The sequence below is a fragment of the Oryzias latipes genome, chromosome 19 (genome assembly GCF_053564925.1).
Source record: "Oryzias latipes strain Hd-rR chromosome 19, Olatipes_Hd-rR_3.1".
Classification (NCBI taxonomy): Eukaryota; Metazoa; Chordata; class Actinopteri; order Beloniformes; family Adrianichthyidae; genus Oryzias; species Oryzias latipes.
This window is the reverse complement of record NC_136255.1, coordinates 12476528-12504517: the sequence shown is the minus strand read 5'-3', so window position 1 is coordinate 12504517 and position 27990 is coordinate 12476528. Positions and strand designations below refer to the sequence as shown.

General features: G+C 38.6%; 1 protein-coding gene across 3 annotated transcripts; it reads left to right on the top strand.

Annotated features, from left to right (window-relative positions):
* The first annotated feature begins 90 nt into the window (after positions 1-90).
* Positions 91-27402, top strand: tekt3 (tektin 3). Of its 3 annotated transcripts, XM_078937623.1 has the most exons (10): positions 4987-6107; positions 10692-10757; positions 20641-22204; positions 22327-22924; positions 24321-24404; positions 24502-24572; positions 24659-24802; positions 25467-25689; positions 26794-26948; positions 27054-27402. In XM_078937623.1, exons 4-10 carry the CDS (start codon positions 22355-22357, stop codon positions 27268-27270), a joined length of 1464 nt encoding a protein of 487 aa, XP_078793749.1. In that variant the 5' UTR covers positions 4987-6107; positions 10692-10757; positions 20641-22204; positions 22327-22354; the 3' UTR covers positions 27271-27402. The 3 variants fall into 3 exon arrangements, with proteins under 3 accessions (XP_078793750.1, XP_078793749.1, XP_004080636.1); XM_078937624.1 differs by lacking the exons at positions 4987-6107; positions 10692-10757 and adding an exon at positions 91-3006; XM_004080588.5 differs by lacking the exon at positions 10692-10757.
* The last annotated feature ends 588 nt before the right edge of the window (positions 27403-27990 follow it).

The window sequence follows — 27990 nt, the reverse complement described above, 5'->3', positions numbered from 1 at the left end:
GTAGCTTTCCACAGAATCTGGTATCAGACTGGAACAAGTGAACAAAACCATGAAGCTCAAAGACGCTGGTCTTTCTGCGGTCGGCGGATAAGGAGCACTACATCTCCCATGATGCAGTAAAGTGACTGTCTTAGCGCACAATGAGTCTCTCCTCTCAACGTCTTAAAACAACGAACACACATCAAACAGTTTTTGAATCTTTTGACTGAATTTTTAATACATCTTTTAGAAAAAACAGCTGCAGCTTTCAGCGTTTTCTGTACCAATTATCACAAAAATGCATGTGAGATTGCAGAGCGGCTGTAGATCAATACAGACTGAGCTTTTTCTTGTTTTTTTTATTTATCTATTTTTTTGGATGCTGGTGTGCCGCGGGATTTTTGTCAAGGTTAAAGTGTGCCGTGGCTCAAAAAAGGTTGAAAAACACTGGTCTAGATGACCCAACTCCCAATGTTCAAGTGCCTAAGATAGCACAAGGGTTAAAAAGTCTGGAAAGCTGCCAAAGGGCCAGCACCACTTTAGCATGTCAGTGAGGGATTGAGTCGGTTTGTCTTTGGGTTTCGGGGACCACAGAGAATTCACAGACTGGGGACCAAAGTCAAACCTTCCAGGAACATTTTTGTCAAGCTTGCAAAAGACAAAGAAGTCAATGTGAAGACCACACACAGTGGAATCCCACAACGCCCCTTAAGTCAAAGGGCTTATTTGTATGGACATTTAAAAAAACACAAAAACTCAGATGAACCATCTTTATATTCATTTTTGCTGAGATGTGATTGTGGTTTTTGTTGTATTCCTAAATTTAATTAAAAAAAAGATTAAGCTAACTAAAGCGTTATTCGGTCAAGAAGCATACTTGAAAACAATACTCAGGCACAAAGAGAAATCAGCATTTTTAACTCAACTTTGTCAAATTATAAATTATTTGTTTTTTGAACCCTTAGAGGTACTGAAAATAATGATTTTATTAAAAAAAAGGGCGTAACAAAAAAAAGAAGGAGGGACACCAGAGCAGAAACAGAGTTGCAGTAAAAAGAGTGCAGTTTCTTCTCTTTTACTGTACAATTTGATATCAAACCAGATCTAAGAAAGTGTCTTTAAAGTCCCCCTCCGATAAAGATCATGTTTTTTCAGTTTTTGACATGTACTTGTGGCATTTTTCTTATGAAAGAGAACACGTGCCCCGTCCAGTGTGCACAAGCTCAAGTGCATAAGAAGAGAAGATTGCATATTGCTGTGTTGGCCTGCACGTATTCCCAAAGCAGGATTTTTTTGTTGGACGGACGTATTTAAAATGAAACTTAGAGTTAAAGTCCCATGTTCTCCACATTTGTGTTCTCTCTGAGGGTAAAAATAAAAACTGGGAAATTTTTTTTTAAATTATTATTGCCTCGTTGAAAATAAGATAAACATCAAAGTTCACGCATAGATTATTTTTTAACCTTATTATTTAATTAAAAACAAACATTTTGTCTCTATCCCTGTCCATTTTTTGGCTGGTTTTGGTTTTATTTATAACTTTTTTTTTTAAACAAACAATTAAGCTGACTAAAGTGTTATTTGGTCAACAAGCATACCTGAACATAATAATGAAACATAATAGACACAAAAGGTCTTCAATTTAGTGAAATATGCTTTTTTAACTCAACTTTGATTAAAATTAATACTTTTTTCAAACCTCTGTGGTATTGCAAAGGACATAACAACAAAAAAAGTACATGAATAGGGAGCCTAAATTAAAGCTCAGGGGGACACCAGAGCAGTAAAACTCTAAGTGGCAGTTTCTTCATTACTGTAAAATTTGACCTCCAACCAGATCTGCATGTGTTGATAATGCATAGATTTATTTAAACATACTCTAAGTATAATATTTTCATGTGGTTCACTATTTGAATTTTTGGGTAATTTTTTTGTGTGCTATTTTCAAGTATCACAGAAATAGAAATACAAGCGTGTTATCATAACTGTAACAGAACCACAAAAACAGCGAGCCTCTGCTGTCCTCAGACCAACCGTTTCAGTTTATCAGCAAGTGCGGAAGTGACCTGCAGCTGCACTTCCTGCACAGGAACAGCATGATGTCTCTGCAGGGGATACATCTTTGGGGATGGTGTCCACAAACTGCAGCTAAGCAAGCGAGCATAACTCTTTCTGTCTAATACTGTACTTGTGAACTGTCAGATATGCGGTTGCCTTGACACATGTACGTACAAACGCACTCATTTAGGCACACGTGCCTCCCTTTATTTATATACAGTACATTATCTGCATGATGAAGCTTGTGGCGGCAAAAGCCTCACAGAGAATTTTGGACATGTTTAGAAGGTTATATTTATAAAGCGTAAGCCCACCCAGCCTGACATGCTTCACATACTCTGGGTGTTACCAGTGCTGGCACTAGCCAAGGCCAGCAGCATTCCTGAAGCTTTTCAACGTTCAGAGGCAGAAAAACAGCCAGCGCTGGGTTCTGCATGGTTCCATTATGCACAGTATTTGTTGGAGAAATGGAAAGTTGAGTGTAAATCTGCTAACAACATGGCCTGAAGAATCTGAAGATACTATCAGGAGCATCTGCAGCCTGAAGTGTTTTAAGGACGCTTCAGGTCAACAAATACATTCCGATTCCAGAGTGCAGCTGCCCGCTCTCCCCGCTCTTCTACGCTTCCACTCACATTTCAAACAAACCCTTTCAGGCTCGGCTAAACAAAGTTCCCACCCCTCTTTCAAATAAAACATCAAGTTCAACAAATTCATTTTTTTTCTTGTGCCGTTTTACCCAAACACAACCACTTTGAGCTTAATTATGTAAAAAAAAGAAAAGAATTGTGTGGTATTTGAGTTGTCAACTGTCTGTTACGTCAGAGTCTTTGACTCGAAACACTTTTTCAGAAGTTTTGGCAGATTGGAGGGTTACATAGTTCTGCTGACGGAAGCAAATGCTGTGAGGGAGCACCGCATCACTTCTGCATTCGGAGACAAGTCACCTCTACTATAAATATGCAAACCGTAAGTATTTCTTGTATTTTGTATTGAAGGACAAATTTGTATTGAAGGACAAACATGTAGAAAGTAAAAAAAAAAAAAAACAGACCGTGTTCATAAGAATCTGACAAAGAAAAATCTTAAATTGAATGTGCGCCCACAGGTGCTTCCTGCACTCAACCTTTGCCACCCCACCCATGTGACAAATTCCTGTAAAAAAAAAAAAAAAAAATTTTTCAAAATGCCGACTTTTCTGTCGGCTATATCTCCATAGCAACCATTTAATGTTTTGGTCGCCTGGGAGTGACAAACATATTAATACAATTTTTAGAAGAATCGGCAAGAGTAAATGTTTGACTTTCCTCGGCAACAGAGGGGTTTTGTAAACCACGCCCACATCACTATTATGTTCATATTGTATGCCATATCATTTTGTTTAGCTTGAGCCAGGGATTCTACGCATTTTATTTCCAAAATTTTTTTGTCCCCAAGTAGCTTTTCAATGAGGCTCAAAGACTTATCCATTACAAATAAATTTGTACCTGTTGCTAAAGGTGATTTTTTTTTTTTTAACCCTTGTGCTATCTTAGATGACCCCATCCTTGCATTGAAGTGTTCTCCCTACCATGACAAAGGTGGATAAAGGTGGAAAGATTTCATGTAATCCATGGATACCAGTGAAGATCACAAATCATTGAAGAAAAAAGGTCTAGTGGGTCTGGATGACCCAACTCCCGATGGTAAAGTGCCTAGGATAGCACAAGGGTTACATTCTTTTTTTGAAAATTCAAGATGGAGGCCTCTTTCCCAGATCAAAGGTCAACAAAAGTTTAGTTGTGGTTGTAGACTTAAGTTGGGGACGTGTTTTTAAAACTTCATGAAGAACGCTTTCTCCTATAATATGCAAAAAATGTAAAAATCGCCACATTTCACATTGCCACAATATGGCCACCAAGCCAAGGGTCCTGGGGCCACCCCATAATGATTTCACCACTTCCTTTAGATATCCCAGACATGTGTGTTTTCTTTTATTTGTTGAACTTTGAAACATTTTTTGAACCTCATAAGAGATTTTGGCCCTAGTTGCTTTTTTGACGGTTGTTTCTCCCGCTGTGATGTCATCTTTTTGATTTTAGTAGGGGTGACTTCCTTCTCTCTGAGTACTAGGCATATGCTAATTTTGTTGATTTTTTTTTTTTCACATAGGATGTGAGGGGGCAAAAGTTTTGGTTAAATGCACTGTCAGAAGGAAGAGTTGATAAAAAAGACAATCTGGTCCTTGCAGTCCTGGACTGCTGCAGGACATTAATTGATTACTAATGTTTGTCACCATCTGAGGTATTTGACTGTCAGGGCCCAAGGAGAAAAATTCCACAAATACAGTTGAATCAACCATTTCCTTGAGAGAACAGAGCTTTGGTGTTAGAGCCTCACCAACCAAGAAATCTGAATTTATGGGGGGACTCAGACTGGAAAGGTTTGTTGGTCCGAACAGAGTTCTGAAACTTGCGTTTGGTCTGTTTTCAATATTTGGTCTGCCGTCTACCAGAGATTTCTGTTTCAAACTAAAGCTTGTAAATGAACCCATGTGACTAAAGATCTCTTCAGTCATTGGCCAGGAATTACGAGGGCAGAGCAAAGCAGCAAGAGAACAATTAATGGAATCGTTTTATTCCTTGTGCTTCACTTATTAAAATTGTATATTTTGCAGACTAATTTTGAACATCTGTATTAACGTCAGGTACAACACTTTTTACTTGCTACTGATAAATGTTTCTGACATATAAATTGGTAAAAGAGTGTGAGAAGCAATATGTATCGTGTTAAAAGTTGTTTTAATGAACTTGTTTTAATTCCACCACCTGTCTCATCGTCATACTTACTTCCTTCCTACTCCGTTTTCATCCCCTAATGCCAAGTTAAGGTGGCGGTTTTGGTTCAGTGTTTCCGCTCCAAGTATGGAAGAAACTCAGAGCTAACTGGAGCTCAGTTTAACGCAGACCGCCTCAAAAGATGGGTCAGAGAGCGGTTTGTGGTCATGGGGCATCGTCCGCTTGGGTGTATTCAGACTGAAATTTGTTCCGGATTATCAGGGGAAACGAAATCTGGTTCACTTTAAGCGAATCAAATGAGTCCAGTCTGGATACACCCTTTGTCAACTCTAATTTGCAACTCAAAAAGCTGTTAGGCCTCTGTCAAAAGCACGGTACAATACTATATTTTCTCACTCATTTCCTAAGAAATGGTTTTCCCTACATAACTACCTATATCACAGTTTGTTAACATAAAGTGACTAGCAAAAGAATAGCAATGTTTCTAGAAATGAGTAGGTTAGTGCCCTGCGTGCTTCCCCTTACTGTCAGGTAAATCAAACCCACAGAGGTGATCTGTTTTAGCGTACAGTATATCATTATCTGCAGCAGATAATGTCTTCTCGGGAATGAAATAAGATGCCTCATTTGTCTGGTGCATGCTCAGATGAAGCCAGTCTCAGTAAAGTGAGATAATTGACAAAACAAATAAACATAAAAACAACCTGCGGCATTTAAAGATCCTCATTTTCTTACTTGCATCCTTTCAGCATTTTTCACCATTTCCTGTGTGAACTCGGATGACCTTCCTTTTCTCTGTGTTCTGTCGTCTTGCCCTCTATCTCCACCCTTTTTCCTTCGTAACCCTTGTGCTATCCTAGGCACTTTACCATTGGGAGTTGGGTCATTTAGACCCACTAGATAGTGCGCTGAACCTTTTTTTCTTCAATGATTTGTGATCTTCACTGGTGTCCATGGATTACATAAAATCTTTCCTCCTTTGTCATGGTAGGGTGGGGTCATCTAAGATAGCATTAGGGTTAAGTAATAAACCCAGAGTGCTGAGCTGTGTTCACTCCACATTTCTCACCCCCTGTTCGTTCCAGCAAAAATAATGTCCTGCAAAGCTTTATCCCGCCTTTGACCTCACAGCAGACAATTCAGAGGATTCCGCTGAGCAGGGGAAGAGGGATGATGAAATAAAAAGCTCTATGTCTGCAAGGCCGACAGAGACGGGCTCCGTGACGCATTCTGCAAAAAACGTTTCTGCAGCATCACACGACAAGCAGTTTGATGGCCGCATGAATTTGGAAGGTGGGTGAGCCCTGGCTGGGTTTCCTGGCAGACACAGACACAGTGGGGCTTTGAAGTGGGCATATTGATGCTGCACAAAGCGGCTCTTTGTTTGCAACAGTGGGCTGCTACCCTGGCTTATTTGAGCCCACAACAAGAGCTAGCATAGCATGACTAATAAACCATATTCCCAGCAGCTATGCCTTCATGCAGGCACATTTTCAGGCACACTGGAGGCCTTCTGGCAAGACAACAGGATTTATTTTCTTTGCAGCGACTGAAATTATGACTGTGGTTCTGTGCAAAGACATGATTTACTGCTGGGTCTTGATTTCATGCTGAGTGTAAGGAACTGTGACTGCAAAAACGTGTATTTTTGTTTAGTATGTGTGTGCACCGAAACAAAACTGACAACGACGGTGAATCATTTTCCAGCCACAATAGAGTTATTTAATCCTGCACATGATTGATATTGTACATTTATGGTAACAAGCCAAAGTCAGTTCAGTTATTTCCTTGCTGCTTGTGTGCAAGTTTTACCAAAAGTGGTAAACTCACATGTTACCAGGTGAAATATCCATTTGAAACATTTTTCCTATTATTGAGACACAAGAATTTGTAACATTTTCCCAACTTTCTGCCAATATTGTCCAATCCAATCTACTGTACTGGTAAACCTTCATATTGAAATCATTGCCTCTTATATACCGCTGATTTCCAAAAGTTATCATATTGTTGTTCAGATATAAACAATTTTTTCCCCCCTTTTGTTAGTATTTTTAGAAGATAGAAAATTGAAGATGATGAAGAATAATATTTATGTACACTATGAAATTATAAAATAAGAAAATTAATATGATTATATTGCTAATATAAAGGAAATCTTAATGTATCTTTCTGAAGATAGAGGACGAATATAAAGAAAATTGAACTTAAATCTGTTTTTTCTGAGTATTTCTTTACTCAAACTGTGAAGCAGGAGCAGAGAAAAAAATGCAGTTTAAAAAAGAGCCCATTTGTAATGTAGAAAATACACTGGGCAGGTCACAAGCTCCCTGCTCTGAGCTCTCAGTAATGGAGAGGAGAAGGGGGGTGGGATTGCTCTGCACCAACTGTCCCACCCACAACTCAGAGGTGAATTATTTTTTTATAAACTACTGCAGTAACTACGAACTAAAAAACTACAACACTTTTTTGTTTTTTTATTTTGGCAAAAAAAATGCCAAAACCATAATAAAAAGACCACTGGGAATGCTTATACAATCAAATCAATCAAAAGATGATTCTCATCCTGCCCAGTAGGGGTGCATATAAGGACAAAATGTCAACTGCGGTGAGCTATTTTTCACTTGCATGCAACCATTGCATATTTTTTTAAGTGGTTGGTGATGTGCAGGCAAAGATTTAACAAGTTTTCCACCGAGTTACTCCCCATCCTGAATACAGCTGCACCCTGCTGTCCCAAAGAGCCAACATCCACCATGGAGGCACGCAATCTGTGTGCTGTCTATGCAAGAGGAAACACTGGATTTAGGCCATAAAACACTACTCCTCACTTTGGTTTTGGAGCACTGTTATAATGTGGTTTGATGTCGTGGGTGGTCAAATGCTTTGTGGGAAACGGTTCTGCAACTATGTGTTGAGCACAGCAGCTTGAACAATGTCTGGATGTGGCATCGATGGAAGACAGGGACATAACTGTCCTGATTGTTTTTTTCCGAGCTAAATCTAATGCTTTAATGTAATATGAGTACAAAAACCAGGATCTTTACGTCACGTGTTTGCCATATTTTCAATTAATAAAGCTATGATGTCAGGAAATCTAAGACTGTGACAAGGCAAGCATACGTAGAGGCATTACAGAACCACACAGCAATTATTATTTTTGTAAGTCAGAAAATAAACCATTGGGGTTGTATTGTTTGTGCTAACATACAGAGAACAATTTTATGAACAAGACACATTATAAAGCCAGACTGATTACACTTCAACTCTTTAATGAAGAAGTATTTTAATTGACCCATAAACTGCTGAAAAACCAGAGTCTGCTTGTTGTGTGCTCAGTTTGCTTTCTGTTACTGTTTTGAATTTTATTAGTCTCTAAATGAAAGTAGCTTGGTGGAAATTTGCAACAGAAGCTGGAATAAGTTGGGGTAAAGAGATAAAACACTAATCCTGGAGATTCAAAGAAAAGTCCTGAAATCAATTTATAGAACACAATCTACATTAGTAGTAGCTACATTTACAAATATAACTGCTGGACATAGTGACAAGATCTTTGCTACATAGAAATAATGATTTTTATAAAGTTTTTTCTAAGTCTCCTGTAAAAAGTTTTCACAAACATTTAATATTTGTAGTTAGCTATGCGTTCATCCCAAACACCATTTATCTCAATGGGATTCGGTTCTGGAGACTGCAGCAAACAGCTCCATACCATCACACTTCCTCCTCCATATTTGACAGTTGATGTCACAAGCTGATATCACAAACTTCCATTTTTTATGGAGGCATTTTATAAAAATTCTTCATGATGAACCAAAGATTTTAATTCATCACTCTGAATCACCTTCTTCCAGTCCTCAGTAGTCCATTGTTACCAGTCCTATAGTTTTAACAATGCCCTTCTTGCTGCAATTTGTCCTGTCAATCCTGCAATTTGAAGCCCTACATTTGAAAGTGAAGACGGCTTAATATAATCATAATTCGGCTGTTCTTAAATCTCTCATCCTGTGAGCCGCCTTTCATGTTGATGTTGGCTCAGAAACTCAGAGGTGACTTTAGGCCTGCATGACCTCTGCCTGTCAAAGTTTCCCCCCTGCCAGAGCCCTTTTAGATGGTAAAAGAAACAATTTTCAATAACGTTTTTGGTAAGAAAGGCCTGCATTGTTTTGATCAGTCGTTTATTACTGTTCATCATTTTTAATGGCATTTGTTTCACAGCCCACTAGTTTCAGCTGTGCAATTAAGTTAAAGTGAAACTCCCACAAGTTGTCACACACCAACTAGGGGGGCTACAGTTATAGCAGTGCTCAGGAACCATTTGGTGGTTAAACCACCCATTTAAACCCCATGTTGCTGGGTATCACGTAAGGTATCGGCATTGAGCCGATCGGCATTTGGTGAATTGGAACCCATGAGTTCCCAGTCTAATGTCACAGAGACACTGGACCAGGTCAGTGGTGCGGTGGTAGAGTTTACTGTTTAAATGAAGAGTATAGTACCACCAATGTGTTTTAACACTGCTTTTTTGTAGAGAAGGTTTTATGCAATTAAGAGAAGTTGTACATCTGTAACAACTTAAAGCTCGATAAACCTCTCTTGCATGTAAACAACTTTTTGTGTAATTCTGAAACAGTTTTTGGTTCTTATATAACCTTTTCTATAAATTAATGGTGGTAAATAACTTACTTTGATATTATTTTAGGCATTTTATTGAACTTTATAAGCTTAAACTTGAAAAACTTGGCTATTCCAAAACTTGTATCACTGTGTTACTGTCAAACATGTATGCAGGGTTCACAAAGGGGGTGAAGTTTCACCTGAAGCTAATTTATAGCCCTTCTTGTTTGCAAATCTTTACCCACCCGTCTGTGTTTCTGTGTACTGACAAGACAGTAGACTCCACCTGTGAAAAGTAAGTCAATAAAGGAAAAAAAAAACACAAAGAAAGAGGTTCAGCAGTATACTGTATAAGTGAAGACTTGGCTTTTTGATGCAATCCTCTTCCTGCTTTTGCTATAGAAATACAGTCGGTTTAAACCCGTGTTTAGCATGTTGTGAAACCCGCATCACATGGCCGGTGTTGTAGCTTAAGAGTAACTGTTAATCCAAAAAAATAAAAAAAACACAGACAACCTTTTTTTTTCTGTGTTATGATACAACGAATTCCACTGTGCTGCCAGCCATCTTTACCTCTTGACATCCAAGAGAAACATTTCTGGCTTTTATTTAGAACTCACGTTTAGAGGCTTTTGCTCCTCCCATTGAGGCATTCCCAGCTGCTGCAATCTGTCTGTTCCTTCACACAAGATGAGACCAGAGCTTCCTCCATTGCAGCCGGGCCATGCAGGGGCCTAAGCTGCAGCTCTGAACATCCTTCATGTGCTGCATGCACCTGTTACGTACAAACGCACAGCTTCTAAAACAACATCATCCTCCAACCAAAGCTAACATTACGTTGGGTTGTACCAAGCTGTAATGGTCGGTTGAAAGTCTGTGGTCATTTTCTGCCAAAAGTGGACCATTGTTTTTTCTTTTTTGGATTTCTTGTTCCTCCGCCGACAGCACGCCCCTGACCCACAGTTAGATTTGGATAAACACCTCCCACACTACATTCCCGAAAAAGGTGGGAAATTTGGTCTAACAAGGAGATCCCACAGCCCTAATTTTATGATCTGGAAGCTGCCAGAGAGAAACTCCATGAGTTACTCTGAAGACACTGACAATAGTGCCTTTCTACTTTGGTCTGAATATGAGAACAGTTTGAAAGGTTGAGGGAGCCGACAGCCACATGCCTTTGGCATTTTGGAGGGAGGGAACCAGGGGCTGGAAAATGTTTGAACAAAAAAAGTAATGTCTTTTTTTTTTTTTTCCACCTCGTAGGGCTAAATCTGAATCTTCCTTGACCTTTCGGTTGCCATATGGGAGCTATTAGGAAAGAATTTCGGGGTATGTGCAAATGACACTATAATGTTCTTAAAATGAAAAACATTTAGCAGGAAACCATTCTTGCTTTTGTCAAAGGTGCACTTTGGAGGTACAGACATAGTAAGAATCGTTTAAAGCGTATTTATACTGCAGCTGTATGTGTACCTTGGCTGGTTTTACCCGGGCACATGCCTTTAAATTCATCTGATATGTTACTACATGCACCCTGACCTTTGGCAGAACGCACTGGGAATGTATAGCCCCAGCTTTGTATGCATGTCTTCTGCTTAGTTTGTTATTTTGCAGCACGTTCTTCTTCCCCCGTAATATCAGAATTTCCAATCACCGTTTGGGAATGTTTGTTTTTAAAGAGGCCCTTTTTTTATTTTCTTTGAGTTATTTAGAGTTGTAAACTTTAGCAGCCCCCTGTTAAAATTGTTTGGCCACATGGTTTTGCTATTTTTGTATTGCTTTTTTGTGTAGATAAAAAAAGAATCTTTGAGCTCATTGTTGTTCATGTAGAGTGCAAAACCTCGGACCATATTTCATTTTTACTGTAATTAAAAAGAAAAATACCTACATTTAAAATACAATTTATAGAAAGCCTTGTGGGTTCTACAATAAATTTGAGTTGCCTTAAAGCTTGTAGTGAAAATTACCTGAAAAATATATATTTCAGGACAGTTTCTCACATTATTAGGGGGTAATTTATATTTTTTTTATATGATAGATTTCTTTGAGGTAAGAAGTTAAATATTATAGTAGTATAAATATATAATTTTTTTTATATTTCTCACACTGTAGGGCACCTTGGATTACATGACACACCGTCAATAAATGGTGTATTTTTGAACTTATGTGTTATGTAAATATAAAGTACAACAAACTAAATAAGCCACAATGTGAGACAAGAGTTTCACAGTAATTTTAGACCTCGTTTTTTAACACGCTGTGCATAAGCCATGTTAGCAGCATTAGCTGCTTTAGCGTCATGTAAAAAACACTGATGTAAAAAACGGAAAAAAAAACAAAGTCTGACAACGATAATGCATATTCTGCATTAGCGTATTTACAATGGCACAAACGTTTTTGCAACCTGTAAGAAACAGACTGATGTAAAAAAAAAACGGTTTAATCATCGCTACACGTTAGATGCGTTTGCAAATTTACAACACCCAAATAAAAATACAGACTGACATTTTGACTGAGCGGTGTGTTCTTCCTAAAATCACTTTAGTAAACACAACCAAAATTCTTCCACATATAAAGCACTCTGTCATTTTTTTGAAAAAAATTGTGAGCTTTTCTTAGTGCTTCTTATAATGCGGAAAATACGGTTCTACTTTTTTAACTTTTTTTTTTTTTTGAAGAAGTTTTGCTGCTTATCTTTAAGTTAATATGTTGCTGAAAACAATTCAATCTAGCTGTAAGCTGCTAAAGACAATGGCTACTGTTCTATAACCCTTGTGCTATCATAGATGACCCACCCTTACATTGACGTGTTATTCCTTCCATGACAAAGGTGGATAAAGGTGGAAAGATTTCATGTAATCCATGGACACCAGTGAAGATCACAAATCATTGAAGAAAAAAGGTTCAGCGCACTGTCTAGTGGGTCTAGATGACCCAACTCCCAATGTTAATGTGCCTAGGATACCACAAGGGTTAAAAAGAGAAAAATATATTTAAAAAAAAACAACAACTCAAATTTTAATGGTTGCCATACATTATCGTAACAAAAATGTCATTTAAAATTCTGTCTGTTTTTGCCAAACCCAGCACTGGCTATTAGGGCAATCATTGATGTAATCAGTCCACAATCTGTCGATAGATGTTCCTCTGAAAAAACAAAAAACCTTATAAAACGCTTGCTTTGAGTCTTAAAAACCCACTCTGATGAAAATGGTGTTTTCAGTCTTTTTAAAATGTTCGTGTGGCTTTTTATTTTTAAAGAAAATTAAGCTTTAAATTATTTTCTCAGCATTTCTTTGTTCAAATCATTATGAGACAGGAGAAGAAGAGAAAAATGCAGTTTAAAAAAGAACGGTTTTGTGATGCAGGAAATATACTAGGCAGGCCACAAGCTCCGCCCAACTCCATCCTGATGCATTCACTTGCAGACAAATAGAACCATGTACATCTGAGCTGGAATCTGGCTCCAAACATTATGGCTGGATAGCTGCGATATTGCTAGCCATTTTTGTTACAACGGTAATATTAGGTTGGGGGTGTGAGGGAATTGTTAGCTAGAGGGATAGCGTGTTGACAGAGAGCTCAGTTATGGTTAGCGGAAAGCTCCTCCCACAACTCAGAGGTGAATTTCTAATGAACTACTGCAGAAGCGTTGACCTAGAAAACAAAATTTTTAAATCTTAGCTAAAAACAGCATAAGCATAATTAAAAGACCGCTAGGAACGCTTTTAAAACTGATCGAAAAACTTTAAATATGACTTATAAAACCTTAATGCAGTCCATCCACTTCTTAGCATATTCTGTTAAAGCCTTTTTTTTAAATAACCTTGTAAAGACTTGTCCAGTATCAAGATCTTTTAGTTTTAGTTTTGACATACAACATAAAAACATTTAAAATAGATACAAACAAAGTTATTATGTTTCTGTTTATTTAAAAGTTGATCATTAAGTATAAAAAGTGGCCCAAATGAGTTCATCCTGTCAGGGTTACCAGCTGTGCGGAAACAGATGATGACAAAGAGTTTATATGCAACACCGACAACAAAGAATGAATCAAATTTTAAAAATTGAAAACCCTGGAGGCGTTTGGCCTATTTTGGTTCCTTTCTTGACGTTTGACAAACCAGCTGGCAAGATGTCACACACTTGCTCTAAGTGTCACCAACATGAGAAATGCAAAGCCCTTTGTTCCTCCTAAAGCACAAAGTATTCCTCTGACCATGAGTCTGCAGAATCTTCCAGTATTCAGCTTCCTTTGTGTCATGCATCCTTTGCTCTAATTTAAGGAGGAAATGGAAGTAAAAGACACATCCAGGATTGTAAAAAAGTCATAATCTGAGATGAAATAGAAACACTGTTGATGAATATTCATTTTCTCTATGTTAAAGACAGGAATGAAGCATTTATTTTATTTAAGATCAATTTCTGCACTTTTGTTAATAATAAATAATATTTTAAAACAAGCACAAAAAGCTCACAATTTGTGGTAGTAATTCAAAGAGCAACCAGCAGAGGCTCTGTTTTACAGAAAATATAGAAAAGGTTTCTAGAGACTTATCATCAGATCTTTCAAATTCCCATATCTATAGGCTCTACAATATAAAAATAATATTGTCTTTTTTCATGGCTGTACGATAGGAGGGGAAATGGCTTCCTGGTGTCCGGTCCTGGCATTCAACCTCCTCCGCTCTGCTGCACGCCACAGAGTGGCTCTGGTGGAATGTGATGATCACGGCCTGGACAAAGCCCTCCATTCATAACCCCACGTCCCACACTGGAAGTTCGCGACTGGGCGCCTTGATCGCAGAGTGGGGGGATGACCAAAGTCTGCTTACCCCTTTGCTGTCTGTTTTCCCTTATGCATTGCCCTCCCCTGCACCTTCATGCTCTACACTTTTTTCTAAAATATCTTTTCACCAGTTCAAATCAAGAACCAGATCCTGGAATACCAGCAGGCTGAACATTTTTGTGACATAGAAAGATAATAAACAAAAACATGTTTTCAATAACCAGAATTCCGCCGTTTACATCTTGAAAGGCCATTTCTATTTCAAGCAAATAAATAAGAAAAGATGTTTTTTGTTTGGTTAATTGATTTCTGCTTTCTAAGTTTACGGCATCTTAGATTTATGTTTTTACTGTGACAGACTTCCTGTTACAGGTAAGGCATAGAAAGCAGAGGTAATCAGAACTCTGATGCTTATCAAACGGTTGAACTTTGGCCTGCCTTGGTTTGCCTCGTAATGAACACTTGTCAGGGTGGAATTTCCACTGAAGCAAACAGAGTGAAATGAGTTTGAATCGTTCCAACTGCACAAATGTGCAGAAGTGCTAAAATTGATTTATTGTAAAACCGTTTTATCATTATGTCATTTTTAGCTAAAATCAAAAAGCCTGTGTTGTTTTCTTGGACGTAGTTCCTGCAGAGCGTCTATTTTGCAGTATGTTCTTTACCCCCCTTTTCCCTCCTCTTTGTTGAGAGCTCTCTGTTTACATGCTTGCACTCTAGTTTACAGCCCCTCACAACCCAAGCCTAACATTAGCGCTGCAACAAAAATGACAAGCAATATTGGAGCTATTCAGCATTAAAGATTTGAGTCAGATGCAGCTCAGACAAGAAAAACACAGATGTTCATGGATCTAGTGCAGGCACGTACACACATAGGGCCCTAAGGGGGCTTGAGCATCTGCCCTTCTCGCCTCGTGTTAAAAAGTGCCCTCTATTTTTTAATTTTTTTTTCTTAACATTACAATTATAAAGTCCTGTTGTAGACACAAGAAAAAGACATCACTTTAAACCCCACCGGTATTCTATCGTAGCCGTTTTCTTGTAATCTGGGGCTCCTGAGAAACAGCGACAAAAGCTGCTGCCCCATGGAGAACTGAACAGATGTGACAGCGAAGCAACTTGAATCTGGTCTAACTAGTCGCCGTCCACTGATTTAACTAGCTTAAATATGGTTCATATGTCAGAAAAACGCTCTATTAGTCAAGGAGTTCGTTTCTACTTTAGCCAGACATCTGAGCGGTGCAAAGCATACCATGCAGGGACAGGAAGCTGGGTATTAAGTACAAAATAAAACACTGGATGAATTTTCAAAATAAATGCACCCTTTTTATGGCAAGTTCAAAGCTTCCCCTCTCCAAGTCTGACACTATATCGTATGTGTCCAACATCATTACAATATCTATCTGTTTTATGTTTTCTAATTAGATTTGCCTTTTTTAAACTTTGTATCATTCAGTTTCACCATCTTTCTGTAAAACAAAAGTCTGTGTTTAGAGGATGAGAGAGTTTGAATCTTAACACAGAACCAGAGTCAGATTTAGTGCAGCTGTCAGCAACTGGAGGTTTAGGAGCCAAAATGCAGGAAACTGTGCTTGAAGGCAAAAACGTTAACATTTAATGAATAAACGTTACCAGGACAAAATTCCGTGGAGAAACAAAAACAGATTAACTGACGAAGTAGAATTGAAAACCAGACATTTCTACTCACTGAGGACAATGAACAGAAACGAACACAGCTGTGGGTGATTTCCATGAACCTGGAGTGACTGATGGGAGACAGAACATGACCACCTAAACTGCAGAATCCTCACAGCAACAGTATGAGAATAATACAAAATATGAATAATTTCAGCATTCTGGGGATAAAAGTTGTTGGATGTCTGTGTTTAAAATATTACCATCTGGATTGAACTTGATTCATGTTGATTTTGCCTGTGGCACATTCAGTATTTTATTGTTTTGATGTCTTCCAAGTCTATGATAAAGTTAACAAACTCATGTTTACATTAAAAATTACAATTGGATCTTCTACATAGATATCATAGCGGACTAGTTATCTATTAGTAGTTTATTTGACATTTTCATTTAATGTTATTTATTTAGGAAAAATACATTGGTTTTTGCTGCCCCTGTTCGAATACAACTAACAGAGCTTGTGGCCCGCCCACAACATCATAATTACGCTCTTTTTGTATTATTTTTCTGTTACTGATTCACAAGAATTTTAATAAAAAAATACTCAGAAACAAAACTATAAACTTATTTTTTTTTTAATATATGTCCTCCATCTTTACAAAAATGCCATGAGAACATCATTGGAGTGGGTCTTTAAAAAATGTTCAGATAGACAACAAAATAATCAAAACTAGATTTTTTTTTATTTTTTTTTTTATTGATTCATACACATATGTAATAAATACTGAGAAGGGCAAGGGCCAGCATGACTCAGGATGATTCATTAGTAAACCAGGGGGGTCATCAGTTTTAACGGCTCATTTCCTCTTCAGGTGTGGCCGGCCTTCTCACTGACAGCTGCATGTACAATTCATGAGTAGAAACCAACACGGTCACAAAAAACCAACATGGCCTTTGTTGAGAAAAGAGACCCAGAAGCCTGGATGAACGGTTATGAAGTGGAACAAAAATAATTCACATTTTACTTTAAATGTTAAAAAAAACGAGACATCTGTTTGTTACCTGAGTGATGCACCCGTCAGAAAGAGAAACATTTTAATGAGGCTTAACCCTTGTGCTGTCCTAGGCACTTTAACGCTGGGAGTTGGGTCATCTAGACCCACTAGACAGTGCTCTGAACCTTTTTTCTTCAATGATTTGTGAACCTCACTGATGTCCATGGATTACATGAAATCTTTCCACCTTTATCCACCTTTGTCATGGTAGGAATAACACGTCAAAGTAAGGGTGGGGTCATCTAAGATAGCACAAGGGTTAAGGACAAAACCAATGAAAATCACAGAACCTAAGGAGCTTTTACAGTCTTTCTCTGTTAGTTTTGGCTCATTTCTTGAAACTGAAATGACATTCTCCAAACTGCATCGACAAATCTCCAGACTTTATCACAACAGAATGTCATTTCTCATTGCTTTCATCCAATTTCATAGTCTTAATACATGTCTCAAGTGTGTTAGTGAACTTTCCAAGTGGTTTTGTATAAAAAGCATAGAGTTAGCACAGTGAACCCAGGTTTGGAACATTTTACAATTACTTAGATCTTTGTTTTCTAAACTAATTAGTCAATTCTCCGTCTAATGTTCATTCTCTTTAAAACATGTCAGCAAGATTTCAGCGTGGGAACTGTAATTTTATCAATTTTCAAAATTAGTCGAGAAAATGCTATGACCAACATACATATATTTCTTGGAAAATTGTTAAATTCAACACAATTGTTGGCACTCAAGTAAAATGAAAACTGAAAAAATAAAAAAAAGAGTTTTCCACATTTCTGTTCTGTTACCTCACAGGTGCTCTATATAATTGTAAATGCTGGCAAATATGAGTGACCCTTGTGCTATCCTAGGCACTTTAACGGAGGGAGTTGGGTCATCTAGACCCACTAGATAGTGTGTTGAACCTTTTTCTTCAATGATTTGTGATTTTCACTGGTGTCCATGGATTACATGAAATCTTTCCACCTTTATCCACCTTTTTCATGAAAGGGAGAACACATCAATGTAAGGGTGGGGTCATCTAAGACAGTGTTTTTCAACCTTTTTTGAGCCACGGCACACTTTAACCCAGACAAAAATCCCGCGGCACACCAGCATCCAAAAAAAAGAAGAAGCAGAAATTCATGGTCTGTATTGATCGACAGCCCCCCCCCCCGCAATCTCACGTGGATTTTTGTGATAATTGTGGCAGAAAAAGCAGGAAATTGCGGCTGTTTTTTTTCTACGAGATGGACCACCAGCTAAAGACGAGCTTTAGCTGGTATTTTTGTTAGAACTGAGCGACTTTATCAGCAGAATTAAGAACAAGGAAGTGAAGACTTTAAGCACTTCTGATTGGTCAGACTGATGACATGTGATTAAGCCTTACAGAATGATTGGCGGAGACAGTTAAAGGGACTTTTCCTTACACTGTTATAGCTGCAGCTAAATCGCGGCACCGTGATTCTTATCAAAATGTCTTTAATAGAATTAAATAAACACAAAGAAAAAGTAATTTTAAGATCTTTTATATTCCTTACTACTCAGTGTTTTATCAGGGCCTGTTGGGATACACAGAGAGCTGATTTCTTGGAGATGGGAAATGTTTTTAGATCAGGTAATGAGGGCAATTTCCCACGGCGCACTTGACCATCTCCCACGGCACACTAGTTGAAAAACACTGATCTAAGATAGCACAAGGGTTAGAAAGGCCAGGGCCAGTACAATGAAGAGGGAGGTACCTCACCAACAAAATGAGCTGGGTCAACTTCCTGCTGGATGAAGAGGAAGAGAGGCAGCTGGGGGAAGAAGAATAGAGTAGCAGGTGGAGTAAGGATGCATGGTGGTAGAATAAGAGGTCCTTGCAGGAAGCGGTGGATGTTGCATGTGAGGAAATCACAGGTGGCCAGTGCAGGGGATGGTTAAGACATTTATGCCATCTTTTCCCTTCGCTGCATTGTAAGGGAAAATATCCGCTGCTATGCGGAGGAAAGTCTCTGGCCAAACAGAGAGGAGCCTGTGCCTGGCGAGGAGCATACAAAGAATGACAACGAGCATCATTGACCAGTGATCAGTAAAGTTTACCGTAAAACCTCATTTACAGCACTGTCGGCTGGTTTGATTTTTCTTTTGGTTGTGTTTTTACACTGGACTTGTACAGAGAAGTGTATGGAGTGTTTGATGTCTAAATTCTGAAGTTGCTCTTTCTGTGACATCCATTTTTATTTTTAATTTTTATACATAATTATATTCTTCCAGCTCGACCTCTTCAATAGTGACAATACATCTAAGCATTGTGACCTGCAGTGGTCACACACTGCCAAAGGGAGGATGCCTTTTGAAGGCACTGACTGGTCATGTGACAATTAAAAGGGGAAACTGTTTTGGGAGAGATATGAGCGTCTGCAGGTGATTCAAGTTATTTTAAGAAAATAACTAAGTGGATGAGAATGAGCCAAAGAAACAGAGAAGGATCCATACAATTTTGATGACAGTGACTCTTAAACTGAGAAAAAGAATCAGCTTCTGAGGCTTGTCTAATAAGTTTTGGAAAAGAAATTAGCTTTTTTCATTAAGATGAACTGTTTTGCAGAAGAATAAGCGTGACCTTTTTGCTTTGAGAAAGTCATTTTTGTTTCAATAAATGAGCCAAACAAATGAAGAAAAACTGTAATATTTTGTCTGAGGCTCTGACATAATAAAGAATGTGCTACATTTCTGCATTTGGAAATCCATGAGTCTAGGCATTATTCCTCAATTTAGTAAAAGCCATATTTTTAATTGTTGGTCTCAACTTAAAATTTCTTGACCCAAACTTTTCTGCAAATCGTCAATAAAACGAAACGATGATTAACAGGCTGACGTTGCTTCTTAGATGCCTTACAGCAGGAAATGGAAGGAAACCACATTTACATTCAAATCTATGGACTCAAATACAATTTGACTTTAGTCACCAACGTAACCTCATTTTACTGATATTACATTTGATGTAGAATGCACTCTGATGCTTAGTAAAACATGGAATGACCTCAGATAATCAAATAACAGTTCAGCTGACTTTTTACGGATATGAAAGCAGAAGTATTTCATAGATAAGTTGAAAACAAATTTACCTGCTATGTTTTATAACTAAATTTTACCAGAAAACATCAAAGGTATGAAGTGTCTTGTTTTCTTGGCTCATAACTGGTCCAGCTTAACCCCTGAAGCAGGGATGGGCCTCTATAGACTTGATTTTCATCGTATCCTACTCTGACTATTGGCTGGACACCCCTGAACCAGGTAATCAGTCATGAGTAAGGCAAGGATTTCTGGAAAACTTGCTGAGCCTCAGGGGGTTCATGAGAACAGTTGGTCAATGCAACACAGAGACAAACAACCACACACAGTCACACATAGAGGACAATTTAGAATTACTAATTAACCTATAAAGCATGTTTTTAGATAGGAGGAAGAGTGCACGCAAACCCCACACGTGTGCAGAGAAAGCCAATAGTGCCAGTTAAATTTGAAAATTGTGCTAATTTACTTTCATATCTCACAGAACTGATAAAGGTATAGTTGAAATCTATGGACTAATGTCTTTTAACCGAAGCTTAATGGACAATCTACCTTATCTTCAGGTGGGTTGCTTATTCGTCACTGATCAATTAGGCCTCACTCTGAGCCAATAGCTAAAGTACCCACTTTCTTCAAAGCCAATGACAATCAAGTTCTTGCCTTTAAATTCATAGAAGTTTGTTTCTTTGCATTCCAGACATTTCATAGGCCGACCTCCGTCGTTCTCCTTCTGGTTCTTCACTTCAGAGCGGTCTGGGGTTAGCCACCATCAGCATCTGGGCTCTGGGGTCTCGTCACATGGTCCGAGGTCATCCAAAGCATACAAGATGCTAACCGCCAAAGACAATGGGCAATTTCGTGCTCAAATTCCTGTTTTACTATTAAATCTTTCAATCACACTTTCAAATTCTCTTCTTATTGAAATGTGAATGTACTTGAAGTTGTGGCATGTGGGGAGAAGAAGCACTGACACATGTGTGTGGGGTGTTTTCCCTACATGTTTGCACACTAGAATTATTGCTTTGGATGTTGTCATTCTTTTGTATGGGTGGAGATGCTTAATACACCCTTAAAGCTTATGCAGCATTAACCGTTGTGCTATCTTAGATGACCCCGTCCTTGCATCGACGTGTTCTCCCTACCATGACAAAGGTGGATAAAGGTGGAAAGATTTCATGTAATCCATGGACACCAGTGAAGATCACAAATCATTGAAGAAATAAGGTTCAGAGCACTGTCTAGTGGGTTTAGATGACCCAACTCCCAATGGTAAAGTGCCTAAGATAGCACAAGGGTTACAGAAGTGGACTTGGGAAAGTGGTTAAATAAGTTCTGTATAGCGTACAAGTTCACTACAGTTTAACACAAGTTAAAATAGTGTAAATATATAATGATGTAAATGTTTCAGATTTTAGTCATGTGAATTGGATATAGCTAAATCTTCTCGCCATGGCAGTTTTAGAGCAGGAACTAACCAATGATCAAATATCCTTCTCTGCAGTGGTAGGTAACACAACACAGATTATTATTCTGTGCTACAGCTTTGTGCGGTCTCTTCCGGCAGCATGAATGATTGAAAAGGGACCTGTAATTCATACAGAGGGCTTGGTTCTCAGGATGACGGTAAGCAACCTGATGCTGTGCTGAGAACAACTCAGCTCCTCTACTTCATAGCTCAGATTTCTGTCCTTCCCAAGAAAGTACTGTTTCCTCAACTAAAAAAACATACATTCGTAATATTTGAAAATAAATTAATAGCCATCATACTTTGATGCAAACCTGTGAACTGTTTTATGTTCTTTTCATTACTTTTAGTTTCTCACGTTTGCTAGGAAAATATGTCTAATAAAATATGATTTAATAAAAGAACAAATATAAGATTATTTATTATTAAAGTTGCACAGGACTTTGTTTTAAAAAAAAGTAGTAAAAAGGTAAACTAAAACCCTACACTTACAATTCAGATTCAACGCTTTGAAGTTTAAATCTTTAATGAAAAACCATCAAACAGAAACAGAGGTGTTGTCGTAACCCAAGGCAACTGCTTCTGTGTCAGCTGAAATCTTGGACAGCTTCTGCTGTCCAGGACTGTGCAACATCATTGGCTGGTTGAATGAATGACTTGCAGACTTGTTGATGTATTATGCATCCCATTCCTCTTCAGGGTGTTCTTAAGCCCATTCTCAGGTAAACACAGCAGAGGCAGCCTGACAGGTAACCAGTTACAGGGAAGCGTGAACCGAAAGAACGTTTTTCCTCTGGTAAGTTATTATAGGTTGGATTCTTTTAGTTTAAACATTTTTGTCAAGAATATTCTGTCAACATTCTGTATTTATTTCCCAATTTCATTGGTAAAAATTGACATTATTTGCATTTGGGTTAGGAAATTAGAGCCTGACTCTGACTCAGAAATGGAGCTGATTGGATCCACTCTGACAGCCAACTACGCTCGGCCGAAGACCAGCCACTTCCTCCCTGCAATCTCCACCATGGCATCCAGCTACAGAAACCCCCAGCAAGTCATGGCATTCAATCCCAGTGCCAATATATGGAGAACCAACAGTTTTTACAAAAGCAACAGCATTATGCCATCAACCCCATCCATACAGCATGACGGTCTGGATCTGGTTCGGGCCAGAACATCATTCTTCCCTTCAAACAGGACTGCAATGACTAATCGATACACCCCTGATGACTGGTACAAGTCCAACCAGAGCCATTACTGGGAGTCAGAGTCCTCCCGGAAAAGTGCGGAGAGACTAAGGAAAGACACCATGAGGCTGATTCAGGACAAAGATCAGCTCACCAGACGAACACAAGAGAACACCAGCAAGAACATCTCAGAGCGGCTAAATGACATTAGGTTCTGGAAGTCTGAGCTGAGTCATGAGATTGACAACATGGTGACAGAGATAGCTGCTCTCACTGAGGTGAAGAGGAGGCTGGAAAGAGCCTTGGCAGAAACTCAGGGGCCCCTCCAGGTTTGAACTTCTATAAAAACTCTCTGAATTCCTGAATCATTTTAAAAAACATTTTCAAAAATGGCATTTTAGCTAAGACTTGCTAGTGTCACAACAGATCCTAAACTACTTAGGTCAATGTGATAGAAACGTAACATTTTTATAAAAAGAAAGGTTAAAAAAATGGTAGTCTAACAGAATCATTTTTTATCTGTCCTCAACTAGCTGGTTTCTCCTATAGGGATCAGTACTTTGAACATCTCATAACCTTTTAGTTGACTTATAACATCAGGTCTTTTGCTTTGTCCACACCTTACTGCATAAAAAATCTAACTTTATACTGTTTGCTTGGATGTAAAGAGGGATGAAGAATGTCAATAGTCTCCATGTGAAACCAAATGTTGGTGACTCAACAGATAAACTGTCTTTACAGGGCTGCCCAACCCTGGTGTTGAGTTCTACCGCTCTGTTTGCTTTTCCAACAATACCAGCCCTAATTTCTACTGGCTCCCTGAATCAGGTGTTTTAATAGGTCATAAGTGGTGCAGTCAGTAATGGGGTGGAAATAGCTGGAATAGTAACAGGGTTGTTTCTAGAACCAGGGTTGGCAGAGTCCTGACCTACTAACTTTGATATTTCTTTGAGAATGGTAAGAGTTATGGCTAAAACTACCACATGATACACAAAATAGCACCCATCCGACAATATCTGAGCATTACCTCTTCTTCTTCCTTTGCCCTGTCCTTTTAGAAGGGTTAGAGGTGTCCATTTCTTCTTTAAGATATTAAAAAAATGGCTTAGCAAACACAAACACACAAGTGAAGAGTGGAGAAAAACGCCTTTAACGATGTGCCATGTTTTGTTGTCCTGCACTGTGTACTAGAGACAAGTAGGATTCAATTAAAACAAATTAGGCCATGTTTCTGAAGTAATGACTGCTCAAATGTTTGCATTTCCTTCCCTACCTCTTTTTCTACAACTATTGTGTAGTCCTTTGAGGGCCTAGAGAGGTGGGGAGTCAAGGTGTGAATGTCTTTCGCCATTTTCTCTAGTGAGACTGGGTTTGTTTACGATGGAACAGAGTTTTTTCTGTTAATCAAGTCCCCTGTCAGGGTGCCAGCGGTCATTTGGGTCAAGCAGGGTGTGTCAACTTGATCTGGCTGTTGCAAATACTCTACGAGGCAAATATCAGATGGCAGGAGGTTTTCTTGAGGCATCTCTAAGCAACTGAAACTTGAACCTGACATACTGGAACGTATATGAACACGGGATCGTAAAGTACACTACCTGATTCGTGCCTCAGAACTCCACTCAAGTAATTACACACTGGATCTGCAAAAACAACACCAAAAATGTTGGATGATGAACAACACACAGCTTTGTTAACTTGTTTCAGTTACAATAATTTCATTGATAGGTAGCTCAAGAGTGTTTGTACCACAGAGAGAAGCGGATGTCTATAGATCTGGTACATGATGGTGTGGAAAAAGACCTTATAAAGGTAAAATATGAGCAACTACAAATACCTAAGTTCTCATATCAGTCTTAAAGTTAAAATAGAAAGGATGTTATAATCTACATGCTTCTGCTAAAACAAGGAGATAGAGGTTATAAAGTCGTGTCAGGAGAGGATGAGGCTCCATCTGGACAGAGCCACATCTCAGCTAGCGTAAGTATATAAATTAATACAATTGTGTGTGTCAAAACCATATTTCAAGCATAAACACTGTTTGTTCTTTTCTGGGACGAATTAAGTTCGAATCGAGCAGCCCAGCATGAGTTGGAAAAAGACCTGAGCGACAAACTGACAGCTCAAAGAATAGACGACCGATGCCACCATCTGAGGAACACGTCAGATGGTATCGGCTATTACAGGGGGATTGACAGACAAGATCATGCGTGAGTAAAAGAGCTATTTAATTTTGAAAAAATGTGTTGCTCCCCTTCTACTCCTCATGTTTTGCTAAATTTGAGTACATGTGCACATGATGCTACCTTTACAACAAAGAAGTCCATACTGAGCCCCTAGCAAACAGAAACCTCTGGGTCAAAGTTTAAATGAACGTAAGACTCTACTTCCACCATGAAACTGGCACAGATCAGCACTAGAGCAGCATTGTTTGCCTTTAGGGACTTCAATCGGGCTAGCAATGATCCAGTCTTAAGCACAGATGCTGTTGAGCACAACACATGGAGTAGGGGACAGTTTTCACTCTTTTCACTACTTGACATTTATCAATGAATAAAGAGAAAAGTACAGTGTGTGTGCATTTTAGAAAAAAAACAAACATATTTGACTTTTTCCACTAGTATCTGTTTTGTAGAGCACAACACTGTTTGTTGATTGGGTTACAAAATTGTTCTTATATGTCCATGTCTATTATAAGCTACCGGTACCCTGTCATATTTCTTTCATTTTTCAAAGATGATGACGGGTCAGTCATCTGATCCAAAATGAATAGGAACTTTGCATTTAAATGAATCCTCATGCAACACAGAATAGCAGTAGATCATCATGTCATTCAATATACAGGATTTGAGTATTTTTTGTCTTTCTCGCTAGAGTGTCTCTGCCAGACTCGTGGTCCAGGTTCACCGATGACAACATACTGCGCTCCCAGAGTGAGCGGGCCACCTCCCACAAGCTCCGTGACGAGATCGAGATCTTGCTAAACACCACGTCCAATGAAATGTGGAACCAGTTCAACAACGTCAACGTTGCCTTCACGAACCGCATTTCAGAAACCACCGACGCTAAGAGCAGCTTGCAGGCACACCTGGCAAAGGTTTTTTTTTTTTTATGTTTTCAAATTTAAATAGTTTTCTCTTTTCCATTCTTTAACACCGGAGCTTTAGCCTCAGTGTGGACACTTTTTGAATTACAGCTTTGCACTGAAATGCAACACTTTACAGTGAAGTGCTCATGATCAACATAAACTAGCTGAGGATAGCGCAATGCTGCTTTTTTCTGCTTAAGAATCCATTGGAATTTATTGCATAAGTGGTGGAAGAATTACAATATTTCAAAGACTGTGTTATTTTGCCTGACAGCTCTGGTGTTAAAGGACTGAATTATTAATTCAATAACATCATTAAAAAACACTTCTCTTTGCACATTACTTTAAAAAAAATCTGTCGTTTATTTAGTCATAAAAACATAAATTAACAACATGAAAAAACACCATTAAAATAAAGAAAGACTCTATTTAATTCTGCACCCTGTCGTTTACTTCATTCGTCACTTTGAAAGAAGAGATCTTGGGTTTCGAATGTTTTGTTGCCTCATGGGGCAGTCGTGTTGCAGACAAAGAGCGGTTTACCCTGAATCAGAGCATTGCAGATTTGTTTCCCGTCCTGCCCACCCAATGTATTGAAGTGTCCTTGGACAAGACACTAAACCCCACATTGCTCCTGGTGGTCATGGATGGCGCCAGCGTTTGGCAGCAAACACTGGCGCCGAATAGATATATGCTATTTATTTCTGATTGTGAGTTTTATTTAGGAAAACTCACAATCTTCAATAAATAAAGGAAATCCAGGGTTAGATTGTCATTGTTTTTGCTGCCCTGCTTTTTGAATCAACCATTACTTCTGTTAAGTGGAATCTCAGAAAGCTACAGTGCATTTGAACACTTATAATAGCCGTGATTCAAGACACACCATCGTTAATAAACCTCATCTCTGGTCTGCTGTGAGTAGTGCTTCTCCCAAATGCAATTATAATAAAAGGGCTTCGGCTAAGGCAACGTCTGGAGCATGCAACCAATTCTCATCATTTTGCATTAGTTTTCTACTTCATCTCTCATTTGATAAAATCTGATGATTTTTATAATTAATGAAATTATGTCCAAACACTTGTGAAAATGTGTTGTGTTTTCATACTAAACTAGACTATGCAGGAGATCTTCCAGACGGAGATGCTGATTGAATCTCTAAAGAAAGCCATCAGAGACAAAGAGAACCCACTGAAAGTGGCTCAAACCAGGCTGGAGGAGCGAACTCGCAGGCCTAACATAGAGCTCTGCAGAGACAACCCATACCACAGGTCACCAGCCAGTCCAATCTCCCATAACCTTCTCTTTGTATTTTACGTCAGTTAAGACACCAATTTGATAAGTGATAATAATTGTCTTTGTATTTTGTTGCCCAGACTTGTGACGGAGGTGAGGGAGATTGAGGATACTATCCAAAAGCTCCATGAGAGGCTGATGGAGGCGGAGAACACTCTGCAGGCTCTGGTGAAGACCAAAGTCAAGCTGGAAAATGACCTGTCCATAAAAGCTAACTCTCTGTTCTTGGACCAGGAGAAGTGCATGAGCATGCGGAAGACCTTCCCCAGCATGCCCCGCCTTGTGGGCTACACCTGAGCCAGGCTTTTATTTTGAAAAAAGAAATGAAGCTCATCAGGAGTTAGGATAGTTAGGATTAAAATGAATGCAAGTTTTTATTTTTATGTATTTTGCAGCATGTTTCTCTGAGTTTAAAAGATTCAAAAGGAAGCAAGAGTTACATTAGATTTCTTGTATATTCATAAAAAAATCACATCACCTAGCATATTTCATATTATAAATATTTAGCATATTTCTGAGTATTTCTTTATTCAAATCATTGTGAATCAGGAGGAGACAAAAAACTGCCTTTGAAAAACATTGTAACTGCGTGGCTACAACCGGTGATCCACAAGCTCCCGGCTTTGCTTCATTCTAATGCATCCACTTGCAGACAGATAGATACATATCTGCCTTTGTTTTCCTCGTCTGTGCTGGTATCTTTACGGCTGGATAGCTCCAATATTGCTTGCTATTTTTGTTACACTGATAATGTGAGGTTGGGGTTGTGAGGGACAGTTAACAAGCGAGGGAGCACAAAAACAAATGAATTATGAGAAGGGAGTGGGCTTTCTCCACACCAAAAGCCCCGTCCACAACTCAGAAGCAAATTTTCTAATGAACTCCTGCTGCCCTGCAGAACCTTTCCTAAAAAAACACACTTTTTTTTTTTTAAAGCATCATCATCATGATAAACCACGGGGAACACTTTGAATATAGATAAAAAGATAATGGGAATGGGATTTTAAAGGGCATATT